Source organism: Glycine soja, chromosome 4 (assembly GCF_004193775.1).
Source record: "Glycine soja cultivar W05 chromosome 4, ASM419377v2, whole genome shotgun sequence".
Lineage (NCBI taxonomy): Eukaryota > Viridiplantae > Streptophyta > Magnoliopsida > Fabales > Fabaceae > Glycine > Glycine soja.
Genome location: NC_041005.1, coordinates 8,976,037 through 9,002,354, shown reverse-complemented (window position 1 = coordinate 9,002,354; position 26,318 = coordinate 8,976,037). Strand labels below are relative to the sequence as shown.

The 26,318-nt window shown below is 31.9% G+C and overlaps 3 protein-coding genes across 5 annotated transcripts; all 3 read right to left on the bottom strand.

Moving 5' to 3' along the window:
• Positions 1 to 9,477: 9,477 nt before the first annotated feature.
• LOC114409260 lies at positions 9,478 to 10,338 on the bottom strand. The gene has a single exon (XM_028372657.1). It carries the CDS (start codon positions 10,301 to 10,303, stop codon positions 9,707 to 9,709), a length of 597 nt encoding a protein of 198 aa, XP_028228458.1. The 5' UTR covers positions 10,304 to 10,338; the 3' UTR covers positions 9,478 to 9,706.
• Positions 10,339 to 12,891: 2,553 nt separating this feature from the next.
• Positions 12,892 to 16,461, bottom strand: LOC114409259 (39S ribosomal protein L41-A, mitochondrial-like). 2 transcript variants are annotated; one of them, XM_028372655.1, is made up of 4 exons: positions 16,304 to 16,461; positions 14,782 to 14,932; positions 13,877 to 13,941; positions 13,030 to 13,350 (listed from the first exon to the last, which is right to left on the bottom strand). In XM_028372655.1, the coding sequence occupies exons 2-4, from the start codon at positions 14,924 to 14,926 to the stop codon at positions 13,282 to 13,284; spliced, it is 279 nt and encodes a 92-aa protein (XP_028228456.1). In that variant the 5' UTR covers positions 14,927 to 14,932; positions 16,304 to 16,461; the 3' UTR covers positions 13,030 to 13,281. The 2 variants fall into 2 exon arrangements, with proteins under 2 accessions (XP_028228457.1, XP_028228456.1); XM_028372656.1 differs by lacking the exon at positions 16,304 to 16,461 and having other exon boundaries at positions 12,892 to 13,350; positions 14,782 to 14,928.
• Positions 16,462 to 16,986: 525 nt separating this feature from the next.
• Positions 16,987 to 24,700, bottom strand: LOC114409258 (queuine tRNA-ribosyltransferase catalytic subunit 1-like). 2 transcript variants are annotated; one of them, XM_028372653.1, is made up of 16 exons: positions 24,545 to 24,700; positions 24,355 to 24,410; positions 24,018 to 24,111; positions 23,123 to 23,301; positions 22,478 to 22,528; positions 21,472 to 21,528; positions 20,663 to 20,783; positions 19,714 to 19,780; positions 19,547 to 19,588; positions 18,686 to 18,791; positions 18,492 to 18,602; positions 18,111 to 18,182; positions 17,924 to 18,025; positions 17,776 to 17,822; positions 17,622 to 17,649; positions 16,987 to 17,469 (listed from the first exon to the last, which is right to left on the bottom strand). In XM_028372653.1, exons 1-16 carry the CDS (start codon positions 24,654 to 24,656, stop codon positions 17,326 to 17,328), a joined length of 1,389 nt encoding a protein of 462 aa, XP_028228454.1. In that variant the 5' UTR covers positions 24,657 to 24,700; the 3' UTR covers positions 16,987 to 17,325. The 2 variants fall into 2 exon arrangements, with proteins under 2 accessions (XP_028228454.1, XP_028228455.1); XM_028372654.1 differs by having other exon boundaries at positions 24,508 to 24,694.
• Positions 24,701 to 26,318: the final 1,618 nt, after the last annotated feature.

Sequence of the window (26,318 nt, the reverse complement as noted above, 5' to 3'; positions counted from 1 at the left end):
TATTTGAAGTTTCATGATGTCATCACTTCATTTGGCTTTGAAGAGAACATCATGGATCAATGTATATACCAAAAGGTCAGTGGGAGTAAGATTTGATTTCTTGTGTTATACGTGGATGACATTTTGCTTGCAACTAATGATAAGGGTTTTCTATATGAGGTGAAACAATTTCTCTCGAAGAACTTTGATATGAAGGATATGGGAGAAGCATCTTATGTCATTGGCATTAAGATCCATAGGGAAAGATCTCGAGGAATTTTGGGTTTGTCTCAAGAGACTTATATTAACAAAGTTTTAGAGAGATTTAACATGAAAGATTGTTCACCGAGTATAGCTCCCATTATGAAGGGTGACAAACTCACTTTGAGTCAGTGCCCGAAAAATAATTTTGAGCGGGAACACATGAAAAATACTCCATATGCTTCAGCTGTTGGAAGCCTTATTTATGCTCAGATTTGCACTAGACCTGACATTGCATATGCTATTGGAGTTTTGGGAAGATATCAGAGTAATCCAGATATTGACCACTGGAAAGCTGCAAGAAAGTGATGAGATATCTTCAGGAACAAAGGATTACATGCTCATGTATAGACAGACTGATTGTCTGGAAGTGATTAACTACTCCGATTCAGACTTTGTTGGTTGCGTTAATTCACGAAAATCAACATCCGGTTATATTTTTTTGTTAGCCAATGGAACTGTATCTTGGAGAAGTGTCAAGCAAACCTTAATTGCTACTTCCACTATAGAGGCTGAGTTTGTTTCTTGTTTTAAGGCTACCTTGCATGGTGTATGGTTGAAGAGTTTCATGTCTGGCCTTAGAGTTGTAAACTCTATTTCTAGGACATTAAAGTTGTACTGTGACAACTCTGCTGCGGTGTTTATGACTAAAAACAACAAAAGTGGAAGTCGTAGTAAGCACATTGACATCAAGTACTTAGCCATAAGAGAACGTGTTAAAGAAAAGAAAGTGGTCATTGAACACGTCAACACTGAGTTGATGATTGTTGATCCTTTAACTAAAGACATGCCACCAAAGAATTTTAAGGATCATGTAGTACAAATGGGACTTGGTTCCATGATGTAATTTCATTGTACGTACATTTGTTATTTTCAATGAAACTCTTATTCAGTTAGATATTTTCTCATATGGATTTGTGCACATATTTATTTATTTCGAGAAAAATCATTCGGTTTAGATCTAGAATAAACATATGGTTTATTCATTAAGTTAAGAGCTAGTGTTGAGAGACTTGATATATTGTGGTACATAGAAGATATTACTCATCATCAGAGGACCTATCGCCATGACTCATATATTATGTTTCTTGTTACGGTTGATGTTGAGTTAAATGGACCAAGTGGGAGAAGGATGAAATTTTCGGATGGCCCATATTCTATTTCAACTATTTTTTTGTTTTTTCCCGTTGTAATTTTTTTGGGAATTTGTTTTCTGAATCTAGTCCATTTTCCTCCCACGTTCAATCCTTATCTCTGCAACGTTCAGTAACAAACTCACGTCCCTATCCTCAAACCCACGTTCTGATAACGAATTGGTTGAGCTGTGTGATGGGCAGACTCTATAAATAGGATGGGGTGCTTTCAATTTTGTATCACCAAACCTACTTCTCTATTCAGAAAAATACATCATCTATTTAGAGTGAGTAAAGGTCTGGAAAAACAAAGCTGACTATGAGTTCGTGCTTGCACCACTTCGTGTTTGATCTGCAATGACTGGAGGTATGCTTGTGCTATTTAGCTTTTGCTATTTGATCTGAATATGACATTTAAATTCATTTGCATGTTTAGATCAGTACCTATATATTTGTTTACAAAGTCATGACCAATTTTATTAAAAAATAGAAAAATTGGAAGGCATTTATGTTTATAATTAGATCATAGGCTAATTACATATATATATATAAAATTGTGAAAATTAAATCTCACTATACCCTAATACATTCATTAAAATTTAGTTGCCTTATAATAAATCATGAGATTATTAATAATTTTTTTAAAATGATTTTTATCCAAAATAAAATAAGAATTAAGAGTGTAAAATTAACTCATAAGTTAGTTGAGATTTTATAAGCTAGATATTAGGAGTTTAAAAACAAAAGGCTTATAAACTAGTTAATTAATATTTATGATTGTTGTGCAATTGAGGGGCTAAATACTGGAGAGATTTATACTAATGGGTTACTGAGCAAATCATATAAGTGAACTTGACATCACACCTTAATCCAAAATCTTAAAACTCAGGTTTATGGGGTCTTCTCCTCACTTATATGATGTTTAATCTTTTCATTCTTATCTGATGTAGGATTTCACCTCACACTTGTATTCCAGCAATCTTAGTCTTGCCAGATCGCTGGTAATCTGATTGAAGACATTCACATTTTGTTGGAGATTCGAACCCTTCTGCGTTTTTAGCCCATACAGTTTCTATTTTAGATAGAGTTTGTTCGTAAATGATTTTGACATATATTGACTCTCCAATTTCTTTCATACTACCCTTCTGGAGACGTCAACTCCATTGCGTAATAGAGGACCTCGTCTGCCAAACACAAGCGTATGGTTGCCGCAACCTTTTCTTGCAACCCCTCCCAATCCAAATCCTTCATCTTCTCAGGCTTTGAGTCGCGTAACACCTTCAGAAGTCCTTGATGTGCCAACAAATCCTTAACTCATCTCTGCCACCATCTAAAATTCTTAGTTTCATTGAACTTCCCACTTCGAATTTGGGCTCCGAGTTAAGCGCCATTGATACTAGTTGCTAGCAACAACCACTAGAATTCTAAAGGGATTAGAGAAATCACATGCGCCTACACACAAACACAAAGAGATTTAATGAGGGTTAATAAATGCGCCTACATCCTCGAGAGCAGAGCAACTGTTAGAATACAAGTGTGAGATGAAGTCTCATATTTGGTAAGAATGGAAAGATTGAACACCATATAACTGAGAAGAAGACTCATAAATTTGAAGCCTTAAGATTTTGGGTTAGAGTGTGGTGTTAAGTTTACTTATGTGGTTGCTCAGGTCCATTGGTGAAAAATCTTCACAGCATTTACCCCCTCAATTGCATTACATTTGGTTTTAGAGTTGATGGTTCGACTTGGTAATTGAATCAGATGAGTAAGATGACGACAATGGTTAGACTAGCTAAGGTCGCTAAGAATAAGCTTTAAGGGCCACCATTAGATATTTGTGAATTGAAAATGACTTTTGTTAGAGAGGGAAACTATCATTTGGAATTGAGAGAAAGATTGTTGGAACACAAATGTGAGGTAAAGTTTCACATCGGATAGGAATCAAAAGATTTTAGTTAGAATATGATGTTAAATTCACTTATATGGTTGCTTATGATCCAATAGTGAAAAATTCTTTCAATTGTTTACCCCTCAGTTGCATAACAATGATATTATTGCAGATAAAAAAAAAGTATATGTGATATTATTTAATAAGTTAGTCAATACATATAAAAATGGTATATTTAGTTATTTGATCATAACTTCGTATGTGTGTGTTATTGATTTGAAAGTATTTAATGGTATTTAGGAGTGTGTAGGACTCGACCCATCCTTCAAACTCGACATGGCCCGGAATTGGTTTTGACAGAAAATTTATTTTAGTTAGATAGTTGACAGGAAATTTCCTTAATTACTCCAATGTATCTCTTAATACAGTACAATGGTGAACTAAAAGCTACGTTGTTTTCTAGAAAAGAATCGCAAACATGAAGTTTGAAAATTGTAAGAAGGTCGAGCAATTAAATTATCTAAACATGATAATAAATTTTAAAGATGGCGGTGTATCATCTAGAAGAAGAAAGAGTTCACAAGTTGTCTTAATTGAATCGATTCTTTAATTTGGATTGAGAAATCAGTATAATAATAAATAAAGCATTATTTTATGAAAAATGATCTGCCGAATTGTCTATGCTAACGTGTCTCCCTTTTAAAACAAGAGTTAACAAGCTTTTAAAGCTAAATCAATCCATAAATTAAATTAGGAAACAAATAAAAAATATTTTTTTACAAGAAATGGTTCAGCGAATTGCCTTAGCTGCAGCGTCATTTATTAAAAAAAGAGAATTGACAAATTTAATTGTCTTAACAAAAAGTTGTCTTAGCTAAACTGCCTCTTTTTAAAAGGGAGAATTGAGAAGTTGCCTATTTTAAATTAGGAAATAAATATGATAAACAAATCACCAAGCTATTATAACTAACCTGTTCCTCATTAAAAGCGAAAGTTGACAAATTGTTAAATCAACTTATTTTCAAAATAATATAATTATTTAAAAAAATTATATATGCATATATACATAATGTAATATAAATAATTGAAAAAGATTACTGATTTTTTATTTTCTTTTTTATTCTTCATTTTTTTAATATTTCATTTTCTTGTATTATGATATTGTTTCACTCCAAAACAAGCTCAAATAAACTAAATTTATGTTTAGATAACTTTTTTTATAAGTATTTATAAGAGAAGAAAATATGAAAATTAAATAAATTAAGTTTTTTCAAACTCAATTTATTTTATCTCCTTATTTTATTTTTACCTTTTTTTTATTTTCTTATGAATTATTACGAGAACGTCAGTGTTAAAGCCTTCATATTAACTCAAAATCAAAATACATGATCTGCAAAATATCAGAAATTGTGTTTAAGACCTACGTAACCCAACCCCACGAAATCCATCATGACCCTTATTATGTTTTTGTTAATGAGTTATCTGGATTGAAATGTCAAGGAGCGGCCCAAATCAAAGTTGGGTGTTGCTAGGTGCACTCAGCAGTATTGCTGGTGCACCCAGCATTTCACCTTTCTTCCAATTTTGCCCTTCACGTGGAATGCTAACGGACTTCTTCCGTAACTCTTACGGAAGAATGAGCTTAGGTTTGAGGGTAGGAGAATGGAGATACAAACACACTAGATGACTTTTCTACTATAGACGGATTCAATGGAGCTATTGGACTTATTTATTTTCTAAAACGCATTAATCAATAGTTAAATCAATAACTTAAAAAAGTTTAATATATTTAATTTAATAGTTATTATATTAATGAAATAAAATACTCATAAAAAGATATTATGAATATTAAATTTATAAACACCAATTCCTCATAGGAAAAGAAAGAGAGCTGGTTAGAGCGGTATAACAAAATAAAATTTTGTCTATGATCTATGGCTGCATAGTCATGGGAAAGATTTTGTTTTGTTTTTTATGAGTGGGAAAATAAAACAAGAAAAGGCAGCAACAAAAAAAAGACAGAAAATTATTTAGAACAGCTCCTTTAGAATTAAGAACAGAAAAATCACACACAAATTCAAAGGGGGTTCAATTTTCTCCGCTTCTCAAATCTGCTTGGTAGACGATTATATATAGGAAGATTTTTTTTAATATGTAGTGGCTAGTTAAGTAGCTATAATTGAGATAAAACTGCTTGTTGTTTAAATCTATACAGTAATCTTTTAGAAAAACTTCTGTCAACCCAACATATTATTGAATTTGGCATTCTAACATGTAGTATTAGGATGCTTTTCATTCGAGAAAAATGAACAAGACCTAAAATAATTTTTTAAAAAAAATACTCTTATGTTTTCTTTCTTATCGTTGTTTTTTAATTTTTATTTATTTTTAAAGTTGAAGATAATATTAAATATTTTTTATTAATTATATTCTTACTTTTCATCTTATTTTTATTTAGTTACACATATGCATTTATTATGAAAAAGTATTTAAAAAGAAATATCATAATTATTTTATTAAGTTTAAGAAATTTTATTGTATTTTTTGGTTTCTCTGCAGAGACAAATAAAAAGAATTGTAGGGAGTACTTTTTTACTTTAAATGAGAGATTTATATGTTAATCCTTTTATTAATAAATGTAGCCCTTTTATTTTATAAAAATTAAAAACTTACTTTACTTAATAACTTTTTTCTACTATATGAATTTGGCAAGTCTAATTCTTGAATTATAATGAATATTATCATAGTAATCACCAATGTCATTAAATTTCAGATGATTAAACTAAACAATATTCATAAGTTACATTCAATATTTTGCTCATATTTTGAAAATTTTATTAGAGTCATTTACATTTTAAGACCAAATATAGCAAGAATCAACTGAAACCGCGTGTGTCTCTAAAAGATTTACATTTTAAGAGTAATTTAATAATTAAAATTAATTATTTATTATAACTATTAGATCTTAACAAAATAAACAATAAGAATAAAAAATCACTATAATATATATATATATATATATAACCAATTGATCATAAGTGATGGGTCTTAAAAAATCCAAAATGATTAATTCAACTTCTCAACTAAAACGATTCTTTATATCTTTCAAAATATATGCATGTATATTTTCAATACTAAAGTTTTTCATTTTTTTTCAGACATGAAATATTTTCATTTTGGTTACGAGATCAAACGCTCGATAAGGACATTTTTAACAGTGGATATTTATGCCGACAAAAATTAATAATACTAATAATTAATATTTTTCTATAAGAAAAAACATGGATTGTGTAAAAAGTAATGCATACGTGTTAGTATCATTGCTTACAGAAGCATATAAAAAAGTGATTTCACTATTTTTTATTCTTTCTTATTATAGACTTTGATGGAAAATAAAAAAGTGGAACCGCTCCACCGTTCAAAGTTCAAACTTCAAAATGCTTTAGATTCTAACTAATACGAACGTAAATCTAACTTGTATAATATAATTAATATATAGATCCTTCTTCTAAGTTCTAGTTAAACAAATGAAATAATTTAATTTTAGTTTTCAAGAGATCGCAAATAATAAATGACGCAGTGTCTCTGGCTTTTCCGAAGACCATTCAATAAAGAAAAAAAAACACTAGTAAATGACGCAAGAAAAAGTAGTTAGCTGCATTAATTAATTGAGAAATCTTTCTTGAGATTTAATTTTAAATATAAGGATTCAATTAATCAACCTAATTTCATTTTAGTAGACAATCATTAATTCTAATCACATGTTTTCATGTATAAAGGAATTACTGTTACATAGATGAAGAGTAGAATTCATTTATGTGACATACTCAAAATCATGATAAAAATGATATACGGAAGCCTACCTGGATTAGTCATAATGGAATGATGATAAAAGGTTGATTAGAAAATTGAGTTTTATGATCTCCAATTGTAGAGAGTCTTTGTCTTTCCTTCTAATGTGAAGGTTGTTTCTCTTACGGGATAAAGAGAAATTTTATCTGTAAATTGTGCTAAGTTAATTTACTCTCTACAAATGGATACTATAACCTTATATTGGTAACTGCCATCAATAATTATTTTATATTTGATAATTATAATTTAGCTCCTCATCAGTATGAGTACGTGTGTTTTTGCTTGCTAATGTGTACACATAATATTGTGCTCCTCTTTTTAAAAAGAAATTACGAGTGAATACGACGACATTTTTTTTTGTACTAGAATGTGTAGTCTTTGAGATTGCCGCGAAGATTGGATCTAGGTCTTCTTTCTGCTTTTGCTTAATTAACTTGAATTTTTAAATCCTGCGTCTTCCATATATGAAGAAGACATTAATTTTCATCTTTGTGGTGGCAACTCAGATGTTTGAACTTTACAACGCATGCAAAGAAAATTGTGAGGGCGAATATACAATGGTCCCACGGGTATATTATCTACGAGCTGTCAAGTAGTAGGGTTACGATTTTCCTATTATGACTAATCTCTGCATATGCGTAAAGAACAAGATAAACAAAATTAAAAAAAAAAAACAAAAGGCTAAGGAAAGAAACGAAAAAGAAAATTCAAAGTTTCGGACCCGAATACCGTGAACCCACCATTGAATTTTGTCACCTCGAGTAAATTTCCTTGATCTCGCATATATACCTGATTAGAAAATGGAAAAATAACATCAAAAGCCACATAGAAGTATAGTTTAATTTAATGGGCTAAAACTTTTATTATGAGAAATTATTCAAATTGTAATTAGAGTCATAAACAATTTAATTTCACATTTCTATAATTTACTTTGACTGCTCACAAATGAATGATATGATAGTAATAAAGTGATAGCCATTCAATTCAAGTGAGGAAATGAACCTCTTATGTAAGGTACATGACATTATTGTGTAATAATTAATTATGTTATTTTTCTTTTAATAAATATTTACAATTTTTTTCCAACGGTTTATTAATCAAAGATAAATAATTTAATGGTGCTGTAAAAAAAAATCAATGGTATTGACATTTTTCATATATATGGATATATAATGTCAATCATTCAAATATCCATTAGCAACAACAATTAGATTCTCTTAAAAAAAAACAATTATGATTAGACTACTAATAATCACTCAATATTTATTGATTATTTAATTACCACTAAAAATGAATAACAATTTTCATTAAAAATGGATAATAACCATTCACATAATCAGATAAGTGTTAACAACACTCTCTAATACATTCTTTCTTTATTTTTGGTTAAATATATTTAAAAACTACAAATTTTTTAGTGAGACTTAATAAACTAGAAATAAAACTCATAAAAATTTATGATTTCTAATCAAACTCAACTAATAATAAATCAAGTGAGTTACTAACATTTCTCATCAATTTACTAATAAATACTTAGTAAATTGTCGACGACCAATTCATACAATAATCCTCAAATAAATGTTAGTAACGAATTAAAAATTAATGGTGGTCATCCACAACAAAGATATTTTATGCTATTAAAATAAGTAAAATAATTTTTTTTATTGGCAAAGGTTAGAAGTTAATTAGATGTTAGTTTATTAATTTTTATTAGTAGAAGAGATTTAAATTCATGATTTTTTTAATGATTAAGTTAATCTCATATTTTCATAAATAAAATAAAAGTGATCTTTCTCTCTAATTACAATATTTCTTGATTCTTTTTAGACAATGCTAATGAGTGTTCCTGCTGGACACTTGCTAATCGAGGATTTGAAAATAAAATAAAATAAAAAAGCATAGAATTTTAAGTTTTATGCGTGAAAGATTGCATTTTCACTGCATTTTTAATTATTTTTATTCCTTAAACACTCATTAAGAGATATATTTTTTCCTTTTTATTAAATTAGATTTGATTTCTCAACTGGGGCATTAATTTATCCTTCTAAGTTGATGAGATCACAGCCTCAATTACATCCATAGATCGATTTATTGCCAAGTCATGCCAGCAATACATGTTTCCATTCGACAAACTAGTTAATCGACATGTTCAACTGAATAAGTATTCTCCGATCTCTCCTCTTGTAAATACTTACATCTATAACCGCCAGTAATAACATATATAAATAATTTTGATAGAATCAGATAAAAAAGGAACAATCTCTGGCACATTGATCCTTGTACAATTTAATATATATACGTACTGTACGTACATCTGGTTATGTATATTCATATATTTGCCTTTAATTATTCTCTCCCTATTAATTAATGATCCAGAAAGCGTTCATTTATATACAAAAAAATATACACAAAGCATATCATGCAATACAAGATCTCTATTTTTCTTTCCTTTTTCGCTTACAGGAAATTGGAAAGATGAACTAATTAATACTCAACAACATATAATCCACCAAAAAATTAAAGGGTGGGATTAACAAATGAAAGAAAGAATCACTAATTAATTAGAGATGAAAAAATGATCATCGATCACTAGCTATATATGTCTAGTTTCTATTAGAGACCTAGAATGAACCAGCTTAGTGCCTTTGATCTCATCCATTCTCTTGCTTTTGGTTTTGGGATGAAGCAACTTGGACCAAAACCCAGTTTTCTTCTTATTACGATCATCACCATCACCATCACCACCACCACCTTTTGTTCTTCTCCTTGTTGCAAGAACGCTCATTGACCCAGTTTTGAGTACTCCACCATGCTTTGCGCTCAATAAAAAGATGGAAACAGAATTGGAGCCACTCTTAGAATCTTTGTGAAAAGGGAAGGGAAGCGTAGGAGAGGCGCAAGAAGAGGAGGAAGAGGAGCAATAGGAGGACAAAGAAGAAGAGGTGGAAGACGAACGGCACGAAGAAATCAATGTTGTTTTACGCATAGAAGCTGAGGATAGTTGAGAAAGCTTGTGTCTCAAACAAAGAGAACAGACACCAGGAGATTGGCGGTGGTTAGGGTGCTTCTTGCAGCAACCATTATTGGGCATGAACCTCCCAATGATGTCTTTGTCCTTCGAAGGTGGTCTAATTCTAAGGTTTGCCATAATAATGTTGAAGGCTACATTGTCGTTTGGAATGTGAGTCATATATATATATATAGAGAGAGAGAGAGAGAGAGAGAGATGTGTGAATGTGATGAATGAAGGAACGAGGGAGTGTTTTACTTTCCGTGATAGTTCATGGCTGTTTCCTCAAAATGGTCTTTTTGACGGTATTTGTACAAGTAGAAAAGCAAGACTTGGAAGGTTAAAATGGACGATTGTGATTGAAACATGTGGCTGTGATGGCCCGATGGGTCTTGGGTGCAGTGTGGAAAAGGCCGAAGCTCTTTTTTGTGGAGGCTTGGAAAAAATCTAAAATTTTAGAACAAGGTTGGCGTGGACTAAATCAAAATCAAAATCACCTTGTTGTGGTAAAGGATTCAACGTGGCCCTTTTGTATTGCTATTACTACTATTAGTATTTTCTTCCCAAGAAGGGAAGCTAGAGTTTTATTTTCGGGAGGGTGGTGTTTATAGTTTACAACTTTGTTGTTTTAGATAAATATCAATCAAGAAATTAGTTAATAAATTAAATGTATCTTTTTATTAAATTTACCGTTAATCATCCATCCATTATGTACACTTAACCAAGTGTTTGCATAGTAATGATTAATGTACTTAAGTTAAGAAAAATAATTTTTAATAAAAAAATATAATATATACACTTAATTGATACTCCTTTTTTTCTATTTTTCTTTTTTTTTAAAAGCAATTATAGATAATAAAGTTTTTTCAATATTTAAAACAATTACATTAGATGTTTAAGATTGAAACTGAAGCTATTAATTAAGTTAAAACAATTTTATATGAATTAATTCATATATTCTTATAGTATATTTGGAAGAGGTGATAAAGAGAGAAAGAGAGAAAAAAAAAACATGAATAATACAATGTCTTTTCTTTAAAAATTATAAAAGAAAAATGGACTTTTATAAATAAAAATTCAAATTTTTTAATTTAAATTTTAAACTTTTCTTTGTTCTCTCCCTTCTTTCCTCTTAACCAAATATAGAATTAGGTATTTCCTTTCTTTTATCTCTATGTGAATTAGCATAAAGTATGATGAGTATTTTTCAATTTATTTATCTGGCTTGGTAGGAGCTAGGAAGAACCCCACCTGGCTGTAGAGTAGTCATGCCTGGCATGTGTGATGTGACAGTTGCTGACTGCACTGCGTGCATTTCATTCTTAACTTGTGTTGTGAGTTGTGACAGTTGTATTCTTTGTCATTGATTCAATTGGATTCACTGATTCTGGCATTTAGCCATACTTTTCTCTCTCTTTGGAATGCTGTTTCAAGGTCAGTGTGTTCCGTAATCCGTACTTCAAAGACGGATTCTTGTGCAAATCAATTTAAATAAAATTTATAACTTAGACAGAATAATAAATTGTTTCATTATTAATAATAAATATTTTATTGTATTAATAGTTTTAAAAAAGTTTCAGAAGAAAATTATAAAAGGTTATTGAAGTCAATAAACAATATACAGTATTTTTTTAATATGATATTTCAAAAATCAAATTTAAATTAAGTATGGTTAAGATTATAATGAATATATCTACAAATAAAGATGCCTTTAAGTATCAATATTTAAATTTTAAATTAAATAAAAAAATTAAGAGATTGTATTCCAAGATTTAAAAATTATAAACATAAAATTATATTAAATGTTGAATACAAAAAATTACGTAATATAATAAAAATGAAAATAATTTAAACATTTCAAACCAAAAAGTAACATAATTTTTTAAGAAAATTTATCATTGGTTAGAAATAACAGTGGATCATAATTTAAATTGATTATAATAAATCTGAAATGTTATTTAAATATTTGAATATACTTATTCATTATAAATTTTAATTATATAAAAATCAACATGTCTTTCACAGTTACCATATATTAATAAATTGTACAAAATAAACATAAAAAAACTAACGAAAATTTTATGTAATTAGTCAAGGTTTTAAAATAAATAATGAAAGTAGAAAAACTAAAAAATGAAAGGAAATGGTTGAATAAAAATATTTTCCTGAGTTCTTATGATTTTTGGAGGACGAGACACAATGAAATCTACAAAAATACGTTCTAATTTTTTAGAGGACGGGACAATATACAAAAATGGTTTATGGTCAAGTAGAAAAATGGGACGCAGACGTTAACTCATCTTCTTCTATTGTTTTATTCCCATCACCGTACTCTGCTCCTACACGATTGTTTTGTCTTGTCACTGCCGCAAAGTTAGCATCAAAGACCAACTTTCCAACCTCTAAAATTTCGAAATAGAATAAATAAAGAAGAAAATGTCTCAAGTAAATTCTTAGAAAGTACGTTTTAATTTATGTTCTGGGCTAAGTCTTGGAAATGACAAAATGACACAAAAATCACGGAGAGCAGGAAATGACGTATCATTCTCTTGCAAGTAAGAAAGACACTATCAGACATGAAAGCAAAGCATTATATAAATGGAGTTTGGGGGCTGGGGTTACTTAGCAACGGTGCTTGTATAGACAGAGAACAAAAATGCAAGACAACTCTTGTTGAAATGGTTAGGAAATGAGTGTGTTACAATGGTTAAAGTTAAAATTGTAAATGACTCAAAATAGATACCCTCCAAAAAGTTGGTAAATTTGAGTAATTTAAAGTGGTTTGAATCCACCTTTGATCATCTCTTTTCATTAATAAAAAAACCCAGACAATGGCTCAAGGTCTTTTCAGCTTTTACAATTCCACTCGATTATTAACAACTCCATCCATCCAAACATAACCAAACTAATCGGGGAACAACAGATGAAAATTATTGATAGTTTTGATAGTCCAAATCATTCAGCGCACTACATATGTTAATGATATTGATTGATAGGTTAATATCCTATTGAACTATCAAATATTTGTGCCGGTCAATAATTACTCAAGGCGTAGTTCAAAAGGAGAGAACAAACAACAAAACGAAGGGCATGCCAACTCCTCTTCATGGAAAAACATCTGTAGTTACAAAGAAAGTATCTTACACTACTCAATTTGGTTATTTAGCCGTTTGGGAAGCTTCAGAGGTATTCGCTTCTATAGGACACTGAGATACGTATGGTTTGAGCTGCATAAAAGAAGGGATTATATGAATCAGCTGTCACAAATGGTACATGGAAAAAACTAAATTCATACTAGTTAGCTTTGCAGAAATTCTTGACTCATAGTCATTCATGAAGATAAATAATCTTGTACATAGCTTATGGTCATTTATGAAGATGAAGCCATCTTTTTTTTACCCCCCTAAATGGTACAGAGTTGTCAAGGAATGGTGAGGCTAGGAATAATGACTCTGGAATTAAAGAGGAGTACTAATAAGATAAAAGAGAGAACCCAGCACAATTAAATAGAATAAACATTGTGGTAAGGAAGACAAAGAAGAATTCAATAAATAGTTGTAACTGAGCTAAAATATATTAATAAAGTTCAAAAGAGAAAAGCATTGAAGGAACAATGTCGAATTTATCATTAACGAAGTAATGAGTTGAGAACATTATTTATACAGGCAAATGTCAGCACAGTAAACATGTGGAAGAAAAGCAGGTGAACAAAGACGATATAGTGATGTGATTAGATAAGTGGAAGATGCAAACCTTGAAATCAGTCAAATCAGGAACTACATAATTTGGCAATTTTTCTTGCATCACCACATACCCACCTGCAACAATATGGAGATTTTCATTAATATATGTTAATATAATATTATGTAGCTTGGCAAACTATTTTGTTACAATATTATAAATGCAACTTCAGTGATGAATTCAGAGTTTTGTAAAGCCACATTTACTAACAGTAGATATTTAGGATATAACACAAATTTCTAGAGCTGAATATAGAAATGCAAGTAATTTCAGTCAACCAACCAAAAAAATAGATATGGGCTAAAGAGTAAGAGTCCTCATAAATATCAAGTAAAAAAAAGCGAGCATCTTTCACACCAAGCAGTCCTCGTCGACCAAAGTAACAGAAGTGAAACTAGACTAAGATTTAAGAAGTTACAAGTTTTTTCCTAGGATTTAAAAAGACACAAGTTTCACTGGAAAACATTAATCATACATATTTCCTTATTTACATAGGATATAATCAGATCTAAACATATCCTAACAATATCTGTAACAACCTCTATAACTTAATTTTAAAACTGCAGTCACTTGTCAATAATTCAGCAAGTACAACTAGCAAACACCATTAATGTAGATAAAGCCTCTTCCTGAAGGGGCTCAGCATGTTGATTATCTATTTGCAAGGACAATAGTAATAGTAACCATTAAACACCATTACCAATCTAATAAATACACCCCATTCACATTGCAAAAACAAAACATATATGCCATCAAGCAGTCGACAAGGCTCAAAGACAAAGTAATCAAAGTCAGACTAATAAAATGAAATGCATTCTAGTTAAGATAAATGTTCCTTAAACAAATTAGGAAACATTTATCTTGAACTAGAATACATAAAACATGGATTAAACACAACTTCAATTGAAGAAACAAACCTTTGCGAGTGTGGAAACCAGTAGGCTTGCAATTCTTTCCCTTATAATAACCACGAGGAGCACGTTTTGATGATAGAATATCGAGTGAAGATGGCCGCTTCCTTCGAAATGCCCTTCCTATTCCTAAGATGAGTCCCAGAGGCATCTTTTTCTGCAAGACAGAACAAACCAATAATTACCAAAACCAAACATGTATGTCACAATCAAGGAATAACATATATAAACACAAATAATAGCAGTAATAGTACATAATCAAAAGTAGAAAAATGTCGGCGTAAAAACTACATTATGCACTCGCCATTGGCAATTGATGAAGGTGAAACAGAAAGCCCACAGATTGCCAAGCAGAGGATTCAAGGAAAGGGATCTGAGCCAGGGTTGGTTTGAGGAAATGAAAAATAAGGAAAGGGAATTCGTCTTTACTCACCCATATTAGTGGACCACACCCACATTTAATGATATAATTATTATCTGAATCAAGTTTATTACTTTTTGGGTAAAGCCCAGTGTAGGTTGGTAACCTCTTCTACCTGGAGAGGTATGATTTGATTTCAGGTCATCCTTTCTTGGGTTAGTAAAGATAGGTAACTCCAATGTTGGTTAGAATGTCAGTGACAAACTTGAGATCTTCAAGCACAGGTAAAAGTATAACTAAAATATCACCTACAGGAAACTCACTTAAAGAATTATACACTACATGGAAATTACTCAGACCCCAAGAGAATAACTATCTGGAGAGAGATTGGCCCAACCTTTCCTTCTATTATAAAAGAAAAAAGAAATCAGGGTAGCATAGCTTTGATCTCAATGAAATTATTTTAGTCAGGGACAAACAGACGACATTTTTACTAACACAGACACTAACTAATGAATATTTCATGATATATACAACACTGTTGGAAGATCATCGGATAACTTATGCACAACAATGTTTTGACACTTATAACAGCATCAATATCACAGACTACTTAATTTTTACACCAGAACAGCAGAGCTTCTTGACACTTTCTATCACTAATCATTTCCATTTCCGAGGACTACAATTAGCCATAACCAAGAATGTCCTAATTGTCACCTAGATCAAAGCTCTGTTACCCTGATCATAGCTCTATTTAGGTATTTAACAACACTGAATTGGTACCCAGGCACTAACAGGTGGGTTTCAAATCTGAAACTGAAATCACTGGTTCAATGCTTTTATCTATTAGACTCGACAAGAAATAATCTCCACATAAAAAAAAAAGAGTCCATTGATAGATACAAATTAACTAACCCCAAAAGCTTTGCACAGACGAAAACAAGTTCCTTCGTTTCTGCTATAATTAGTGAAGAAAAAATGGAAAATGCAGACAGAACCAATTCAAACACAAATCGAATTCAGTTAGGTGCGTTAACCTATGGTTTGGCGTTAAATATTCAGAAAAGACGCAGAAGCTACTTGACGGAGCTTCGATCTTACGCGCATCAAAATATTACGTTACCCGTAACAAACATACAGTAGAGAGAGAACAGAGAAGCATACCTAGAAATCGCAGAGAGATAACAAATTGGGTTGGAACCTTCGACGAATAATCAGTGAAAGCGGAGAAAGAACAAAGACAGTGGCGGTGTGGCACCGTCAGGACTGTGAGGGTTTAGGGTTGAAGAGAAGGATAAACATATAATTTAATAAATAGTAGTATAACAGTAAAAAAATATTTCTTGTAAATATAACCATATAACAAAATGGACTTTAGTTTTCTTGATTATTGTTTTAGGAGTAGCCATTAACAATATAAAAGTAAAAAAAAATAAAAATCTTCTGAAAGAAAAATAGTTATCTTATTAAAAATAAAAATGTAATGCATATCATTTTAAGTAATTACAAATATTAAATAAGGCATATTTATTATTTTTGAATCAGTGTTGTTATGATAAATGATTAATAAAATCACATATACTTTTAATTAAAGCCATTCAAATCATAAAATAGCTTAAGATATAAAAAAAACTTTATAATTGATTAGAATTTATAAGAAAGAATTTGTTTTTGATTAAATTAAGAGAAAAAAATCATTAAACAAACTGATTTATATAGGTCGAATATGCATACTCCTCTTGCATCAAATTGATTAAAATTCAAGTTCATGATCATGAAGGTAGTCAATGATTGAAAATTAATTGTTACAAGAATTTTTAGTGAGATTTTCGGGGAAATTGAACAAATGATATACAATTTTAGCATGCATAACTGCTCCGTTAGTTGAGTTTAAACACGTGAACTTAGACGAGATCATACATGCACTGTTGTGGAAGTAAAAGAGTTACATTTAAGCTTCGCTTTACTCTATCCATCGTTTTACTTTTAAATTCTCTAGAACACAAGACGAATCTTCAGATGCGTGATAAATAAGAACCTAGTCCTAAAGGAACCTAGTATAATCCTAACCTTTCAAAATTCTTACTGATACGGCATAAGCAGTATACAAAATTTATGCCGCAAAAAATCATAGTAAAACTATAGTGTATCTCTTCAATGTTTCTGTTGGTCCGTGTGTATCATTTTTACCTCACCAAACTAACTTCTTCGGGCATGTTTTTGGAATCATCTTCTTGGCATGATGGAAACGGAGCACAGCAGGAAGAAATGTCGATTCCAGCCACCTCCATAGCATCGCAGACCCATTCAGGAACATCACCTTTCGGGAACTGCATTATGAATATGTAAGTAAGTCTAACAGCCATTTGAATTGGATAAAAATGACAATGTCAACAGAAATATATTACAGTTTTCAATTTCAAAATAAAAGTCAATGTAATGTGACCAAAATTCAAGGTTGATGTAATTTTCTCAAGCATACCATTTTGCGTAGAAAGTCGCATACAAACCTACAAAAAGTAAAAACAAAATATGGTTATTGGCATATAAAGGAAGGAAATTGTCGAATGGAAAGTATCAATTCAGATCAAAAGTGAGATAAAATGAAAGAAGAGAATATTTAAATATGAACATACTCTGGGAACCTTCCTTCAACTATTGAAGAGTGTAGATTCCTACTGAGCTGCAAATTTTGGAAATATAACGACTTTAGTCATACATATTAACACAAGTACACAACTACATAGTTATAATAGTCTTTTTATCAGATGATATTGCTTCTACCTGCAACATGTAGTATAAATTATGATATGACAAAAGTTGAGACCCCATTGCATCTTTTGTCACAAGGCAATGGATGTAAGCCCTGCTGTAGTTCTTGCAAACCTGTGACAGAAGAAATAAACTAAAACACATGCTGGTTTCTGCAAACAGTTTTATCAAATAAAAAATTGACCTCTTACAAACATACCATACAAGGGCAAGTGGGATCAATTGGACGGGTGTCATCGGCCATTGCTTTATGTTTTAGTTTCAATACTCCCTACAAAATTACAGGAAAAAAACTAAGCTAAAGAAGAAAATGATGTGTGAATAAGTGGAATTAAGTAATTTTTTTAAAAAAATAGTAATATTGCAAATATATTAAAATAATAGCAATAAAAAAATTGAATCAATAGAGCCCAATAGGGAGACAACATCATTAGTTCATTACCCATAAAACTTGAAATTTTCAAAGTTGTTAGATACACGATCATGAATGCATGTATATTGTATACGACTATTGTCTGTGTGTGTGAAGAAAGAATGTTACAAATTATCAATAAAATAAAAAAAAGATAAAAATGATCACCTCAGGAACGAGAGCAGTGCCAAAGCGTGCTGTGCGGGTAGGATAAACACAGTCATACATATCAGCACCCAAAGCACTACAAACAACAATATCAAGTGGATAACCAACTCCCTGAAAGTTCATGCAAAATGTGACGACATTATACTGATATTTTTCTGAGAAAAAAAGGGTTGATAACATGAAGTCATTCTGACCATAACATATCGTGGTTTATCTTCTGGCAAAGCAGCAGTGCACTGAGCAACAACTCGCCAAAATGAATTTTTATCTTCACCGCCTGAAAGACCACCAATAGCATAGCTGTCACAAAAGAAAAATATATTTAACTACATGTCACTACTGAAAAAACTATTAATTTAAAGACTCTTCTGTGCTGCTGGTGTTCGTATATAAAAGCAACTTATGTCTATATGAAAATTACATTCTTTGCTGGGAAAAAAACACACCATATGCAAGTAAAAATATCCAAACGTGACAATATGCTTTCCAGTGCATGCAGATTGTGAGGGATAGTCTGTAAGGTTCATTCTAATTTGTGTAAATTCATAAAAGAAAACCTTTATGCACATTTTCAAGATATCTTATATACTATAACAGAGTCTTCAATATGTATTTTTGTTTTCAGGCATCCATGGATGTTACTAAATTTTGGATAGAATAACAGAGTCCTCCTTTAATGTGTTAAAAACCAGATCAGGCAAATAGAGCAGTAAGGCCACCAGTTCAGAGCCCCCCTCCCTCCAAAAAAATGAAATTTGGATATAGATCAGAGGGGGGAAATAGTCAAATAACAAATTAAATCCATTTAACAATGTAAAATTATTTTTAAGATTAAAACTTATGCTTTAAAGAGGAAATAAAGACATTGCTCAGACAATTTATGAATAATTTGACCTAGTCCAGTTTAGGAAGGCAACTGTACCCAAAGCCAAGAAAACCAAACCGGCCAGTAGGCCCGGTACATTCTAGTCTTGTTCATAAAGCACAGCCAAAAAATATAAAAAGCATTGGAAAAACCATAAACAGTTTGCATGTTGACAAGAATTTACACCTACCCAGGCAAATTGCGCTCCACCAAACCTTTGACACAGATATCCCTGATTACAAAATATCATAGTTTATAAGCAATATACAACTTCCAAACTGGTAAAACAGCAATCAGGAAACTAAATATAGTGCACAACAAAATAGCAAGAAGGTTATGCTTTGTGCAGGAATTCACCTCAATATGGGATCTAAACCACCTTGCACGATACCAAACAAGTTCTGATCATGAGGTCTCTTGTGAGCTGTTAACATAAGGCAATAGGCATTGATATTCAGCATGCAAAGTAGGCAGTGATAGAAAAGTATATGAGTAGGATTAAAAATATGGTCTATCATTTCTATTCAACATTCAAGCTAAAATAAATATAAAACCTTTTACAAACTGGTCATGCTTGACATCATTGACCATAATTTTATACATGGCACATGCTAAGAGACAAACATAAATCACTGTCACCCTCTATTTTCTCGAACAAGTATCTAATGTGCTAGTGAATGAATAAAAGGAACTCAAGAATTAAAAATTAGATAAACTTTCCCTTCCGTTGTCTTTTGCAGTTCTATCTTCTTCAAGACATAGAATATACAACAGAAATGTTCGCTAAATATTAGGGAAGAAAATATATTACTGCAATGAGGATAGGTTTTTCATTTTGAAGAAATAGCAGTCCAATAAACAAGTGATATACAACTCAAATAGCCACTACAAAAGAAATGAAAATTAAAAATTTAGATGTTTGTTCCATTTCAAAGATGTGCATAGTTCCAACATTATAATTTATTGGATCTGGATTTGTAAAGGGTATTTCAGTGATCTTCAAGCAAAGGAAAAATGGATTGACAGATATGGTTTAATGGTTGTGCTCAGGTTAGCTTGAATAAAATGTGCAAGTCTGGAATTTAAATGATTTTCAGTTGCACTAACGTTTCACAGTAGGGGAATGATTAATTGAAAGTCAGACGATTATTTTCTTCTTTTGAGAAATGGAACTAAGTCTAGATTGCATCAAAGAATATCAGTTGTACAGGTTAGGCCAAAGTTTGTCAAGGGTCACAATTCAATTCCCCTTCTTGTGACACTAATTCACTTCTTTCACCGGAAAAAAAATCACTTCAATATTTACCTGCTATACATCTGTCTATCCATCTAAGTGTTCGATACATAGCTTCCTCTATTCTTGGACCAGTAATGGTGGTCTTTACAACATCATCAAGAGCCATAATGATATCTGCTCCAATTCTATTCTGCATAATTTATGACAAATATGAAATTGAGTGGAACAAGAGAAAATCAAATCCTTCAAACTGCTTTAGGGGGGAAAACTGTCACAACAACAAATGAATATCTTAACTGTTGAATTTAGAGGGAAGAAAGAGACAAATATAGAGGGAAAAAGGATGGAATTGATTTATTGTACAATACTAAGTTATGGAACATCTATATAGATAGACTATAATAGACTAAGGGGGGACATTTTTCATGTAAAGAAAGAAAGAAAAAAATATCTTGAGAAAATACACAACTAAGATTCTAAGAATGAGTAGTCATATTCCATTGGTAGCAGACTGCAGAGTACTACAGGCTGTCTTGAATTGCCATTTGCAATTGCTTTCTAAAAACTAATTGGGAGAAAGTTGAATCAAGAGTAGAGAACATCAAAATCTGCAATAAGGGGGGAACAGGAAGCAAGGATAAAGGACATGACCTTTTTATAAGTGATAAATTCCAAATGTTAAAGAAAGATCAACCGTCCCTCAGTTTGGAAATATTGTATTTAAAACAAGGAAATATTTTATTTAAAAAGCAAATCACATTATGCAGACTCCTATAATCTCCAGTACATTTTAAATACAACATATATAGATACAAGCAAAAAGAAAGCACCCAGGTAAAAATAAAAGAAAAACATGGAGAAAAGCTTAATTTACTTACTTGGATTTGAATTGATTCCTCAGGTGTTAGAAGCATTGGTTTTCCATCTACTGGTGACTGCAACAAGAGTTACAAATAACAAAAGATGGCATATACTTCATAACAATAATAATTTCATAAATCTTTACTGAATATAAATTCTTTTTATTGAAAAAGCAATCAAATAAATACAAAATCAGTTGAGTGTAAAATGACAGCCATTATACCATCTAATGCAAGGACGGAAAAACGCATTTCAAATTCTGATATTATCGTATCATGTATCCAAGGTATGTCAATGGGGTGGGTAGTGTTGCCACTGTATCCATCCCCATTTACATTAACAGGTATCCAGACAGGAAATGGGTATCCATGTGCTTATCCAGTAAAAAATCATTATGAAATAACAAAAAATCATAATATATATGTAATATTTAATAGACAAATAAATGAGTATCCATGGGGTGGTTATTATAATACCCGTACCCATCCATCCAGTATCCTAATCAGACAATGGAAGTATGGCATCAGGGATGGCCTCTTGGATAAATATTCTCTCAAAACTCAGTAAGACATCCAGCCAGCCAATGAGAAAAGTCAACAAAAATTAGCAAGAAATGAAATGAATTTGTAATCACATTCAAGAGAACCAGGTAGAAGAGTGGTTCATGGTTCAACCAGTGGGTCAAAATACATGTTTGATACATTTGGGAACGTGAAATCAATGTGGACCATTGGAAAAAAATGACAAGTTGTCAACTCAGTCCATGTTTGATCTAGTTAAGCCCAATTTTCAGTTTGGCAGAGAACTAGGCAATTCAAAACTAGTCCAATTCTCCAGTTTTGGACATTTTAACTAGTTTTCACTTTTTTGTTTGGTTGAAATGCTAAGATGATTTAGGGTTTAACCAAACTGGTATGCAGTCAAGTTGGCAGTTCAGAAGGCGTGATTTTAGAACACTGATCAAGAGTGAAGCAGAACACACCTTTGAAATCTTGTCTATATCTTGAAAGGAAAAAAATTTACCTGAAATGTCACACCTTTTTCTGTGATATCAGCAAGATGCAACAGCGAAACCTAAAACATCAGTGAAATAAAAATGATTTCATTTAACAGGGATCCTGAACATTATTATCAACCAACGTATAATATTGGTCCACTTTACATAACATATCTTCGTTGTTAAGCCTATTCTCACAGTTCACTTCTCTGACAATGAGTTACTTTCATCACGTCTCTTCAAGAGTTAAATATGATCTTCATTTTGTAAGGTTAAACAATAAATGACATAAAACGTTATACTAATTTATTTAACATCTAAAAACAGAACAGCAACACTTCAAAGCTTTAAGATACAGAGATACACAGAACAAAAACTGAAGAAAAAATACACGCATGCGCGGGGGTGGGGGGGACTTGTGTTATGCCACACTCAATCAGAAATTTATCAACTTTTTGCTTTCTTCATTATTATGCAATTTTCATGTAGCATATTAACAATAAAAATTATGAAAATAAGTTTTTCTTATTTTTCATTGCTGGCATAGGCTACGTGGCATGAACAAATGCCATCAAATAAGATTAGCAAGCAATAGTATTCACAGGATCAAAGAATGCTAAAAATTCACAAGATGAAAACAAGAATCAAGCATAAATAAGGTCATAAACTACCATTTGAAAGCCACCAGAGTCTGTAAGCAAAGCCCGCTTCCAATTCATAAAATTATGAAGACCACCAACTTCATCAAGAAGCTCAGAAGTAGGCCTAAGGGCCAAGTGATATGTATTTCCAAGTATTATTTGGCAACCAATTTCCTCAAGCTGGCTATTTGTCAATCCCTTTATTGTTCCTGGTCATTCAAAAATCCCATCTATAAGACAAAATTGCAGCATCTCAAGTGAACCACAACTATTAAGCAATCCACCAAAATCCCAACAGACCAAGAAATTCACATCAAACAATGCAAATACCAACATTCAGTAATGTTTGTATTCTATAGACAAGCAATAACCAATGCCCATGGGAAAATATTTTACTTCAAAATGTGAAGCATTTCTTCGGTCATTTGCTCCATTTAAAACCGAAGCAATTTGGGAACGGCCAAAATATAATTTTGGCCCTCATATGAACTTTTGGTCTCAATTTGATCCCCTAAGTTTAAAATTTTCACTTTGGTACCTAATGATCCTTCCCTCATGTTTTTGCACTAACAATATTAATTTTGACTAATGTGGCAAATGCCCATCAGACGTGGGATCTTTCACAGCTTGCCATGTGTCACCAAACTAACCAAATCAGTGCGGTAAACTGATGAAAGGAATATTTTGGTATAACAAAAATACTTCAAGGGAGCAGAGTAAAACTTTAAAGACTCGGGAGCAAACTGAAACAAAAAAAAAAATATTCAGAACTTTGAAGGAGTTTATGTTAGCTGTTTAGGAGTAAAAAAAAGGAGTTTATTTTCTTATTGCATGCAAAGTTTGAAGGAGAACAAAAAGCACTAGGAAAATTGAATTTGCAGCATTGCAGCAACCAAATCAGGAAGAATCAAGTCAGAACTTTGACCTTGTGTGCCCACAGGCATAAACAACGGAGTTTGGCACACAAAATGAGGGAGTGTCAACCTCGCAGCGCGAGCACGGTTGAATCTGCCAAGAACCTGGGAAAAGAAACAGGACAAACTCCTAAGAATAACTGAAATACAGTTTAATAACCGTTAAGAAAGGAGCACGCGCCGGCATGTAAAACACATGGGCAGTGATTTTCAGCCATCACATCTAGCCATAACACCTACTGTTGATTTAAATGAACCAACAAAAAGTACTAATAACTCAAGTAACAAATTTCAAATTGATTTAATAGAATAAAAAGTGAAACAATGCAGCAGTGGAAGAAGGTGAACCTCAAAAGTAAGCGCCATCGCGTTAGTCTGGGAAGCAGTAATAGAGGTAGTATATCCTGGCAAGGAAGCACGATAAGAGAATAAGGAACATATAAGAAAGCATTTACTTGAACAGGGAACGTTGTCGGTGAGAGAGGAAGAGGAAGAACTTACAGGTAATGCGAAGGAAAGTTGTTATGTTAGCGCATACCTTGGCGGCTACGAGGGTGTTGCGGCGCTCGCACCTTATTAGTAATGTTTGGTTTTGGTTTGAAACACAGACACCAGCTCATGGGAGCCTCCACGCTCATCCCTCGAAACATGCTTTGACCAACAATTTTTCTGTTCCAAAGTGCCTACTTTTTTGACAAATAATAACAGCCTTAACACAATACTATGGGTAAGGCGCCATTCACAATTCACATGTGACCTGGTTACGTGTCTAGGCTCACACGGAAAGTTAACCACTTTTTTTTTTACTGCAAGTTAATCACTATTCAAATACACCCAGTAAAAGTTTATTTTAGTATATTATTAATAATTAATAATTAATAATAATAATAATAATAAACACTGCTGCAGTATAAAAGAATAATAATAAACACTTTTATTTCATACTTTTGTTGGAATCCTCTTCCTCACTCAATTGTAAGAGATGCAATTTACTCCCTCACACATTCATTCGTGTATCATTCACCGTTTCAAGCAAAGAATTGCACATCTACACACTAAGAATAGCACCAGAGACAAAAAAATAATGAAATGAAAAACACACATATTATTAAGATGTATATATGTCCTTTTATACATGCAAAACAGAACAACAACCCTTCACATTTAGGTTAGGCACTTATAACATAATTTTAATATATACAATCAAATCTACACCACGCCAAACAGAATTAAACTCTCACACCCTCCCTTAATTCTGATCTCCTAGGTTCATCAAGCCAATTATGTCCCTTAACATTTTAAACCTCTCCCCTTTGAGGGGTTTGGTTAAAATATCAGCAAGTTGATCAAATGTGCAGCAGTACTCCACATTCGGTTTCTCTTTGTTCACTTGATCCCTAAGATAGTGAAACCTTATTTCTATGTGTTTGCTTCTACCATGAGAGGTTGGATTCTTTGACAAGCTTATAGCTGACTTATTATCCACAAAAAGCTTCACTCCATCACTCTCCTTGATTTTTAATTCCTGTAATAATATGTCCAACCATACAGCTTGGCAAGCACTCATTGCAGCTGCAACATACTCAGCTTCACATGTTGATAAAGCCACTATGGATTGCTTCTTAGAACTCCACGATATTGGTGCTGCACCATACATGAATATGTAACCTGTAGTACTTTTTCTGTCATCTCTGTCTCCTCCCCAATCCGCATCAGTATATCCCACCAATTATTCTGAGTTGTTGTTGTCTTTATTTGAAAATAGAATTCCAGTATTGATGGTCCCTTTTATGAACCTTAGAATCCTCTTAGCAGCTAGGAGATAAGGAATTCTAGGTCTTTTCGTATATCTACTTACTAGTCCAACAACAAATTTCAAATCAGGTCTTGAATGACACAAGTACCTGAGAGAACCAACAATCTGATTGAACTCAATTTCATCGACTTTGTCTCCCTTGTCCTCCCTTTCAAGTACAAGACCTGCCTCAGTTGGTGTTGCAGCCGAATTACATTCAACCATGTTGAATCTCTTCAATATTTTTATTGCATCAAAATACCACTCTCAGTCTTTTTGAATTCAAGTCCAAGGAAGTAGGATAGGACCCCATATCAATCATTTCAAACTTACTCATCAATTCCCTTTTCAGTTTTGCTATTTCACTTTCATTACCACCCGTGATCAACAAATCATCCACATAGAGGCATACAATAATGATATTACCTACTGATTTGGATCTTACATAGACTCCAAACTCACAACTACACTTATCAAAGTCGATCTTCATCATAAAACCATCAATTTTCTTATTTCA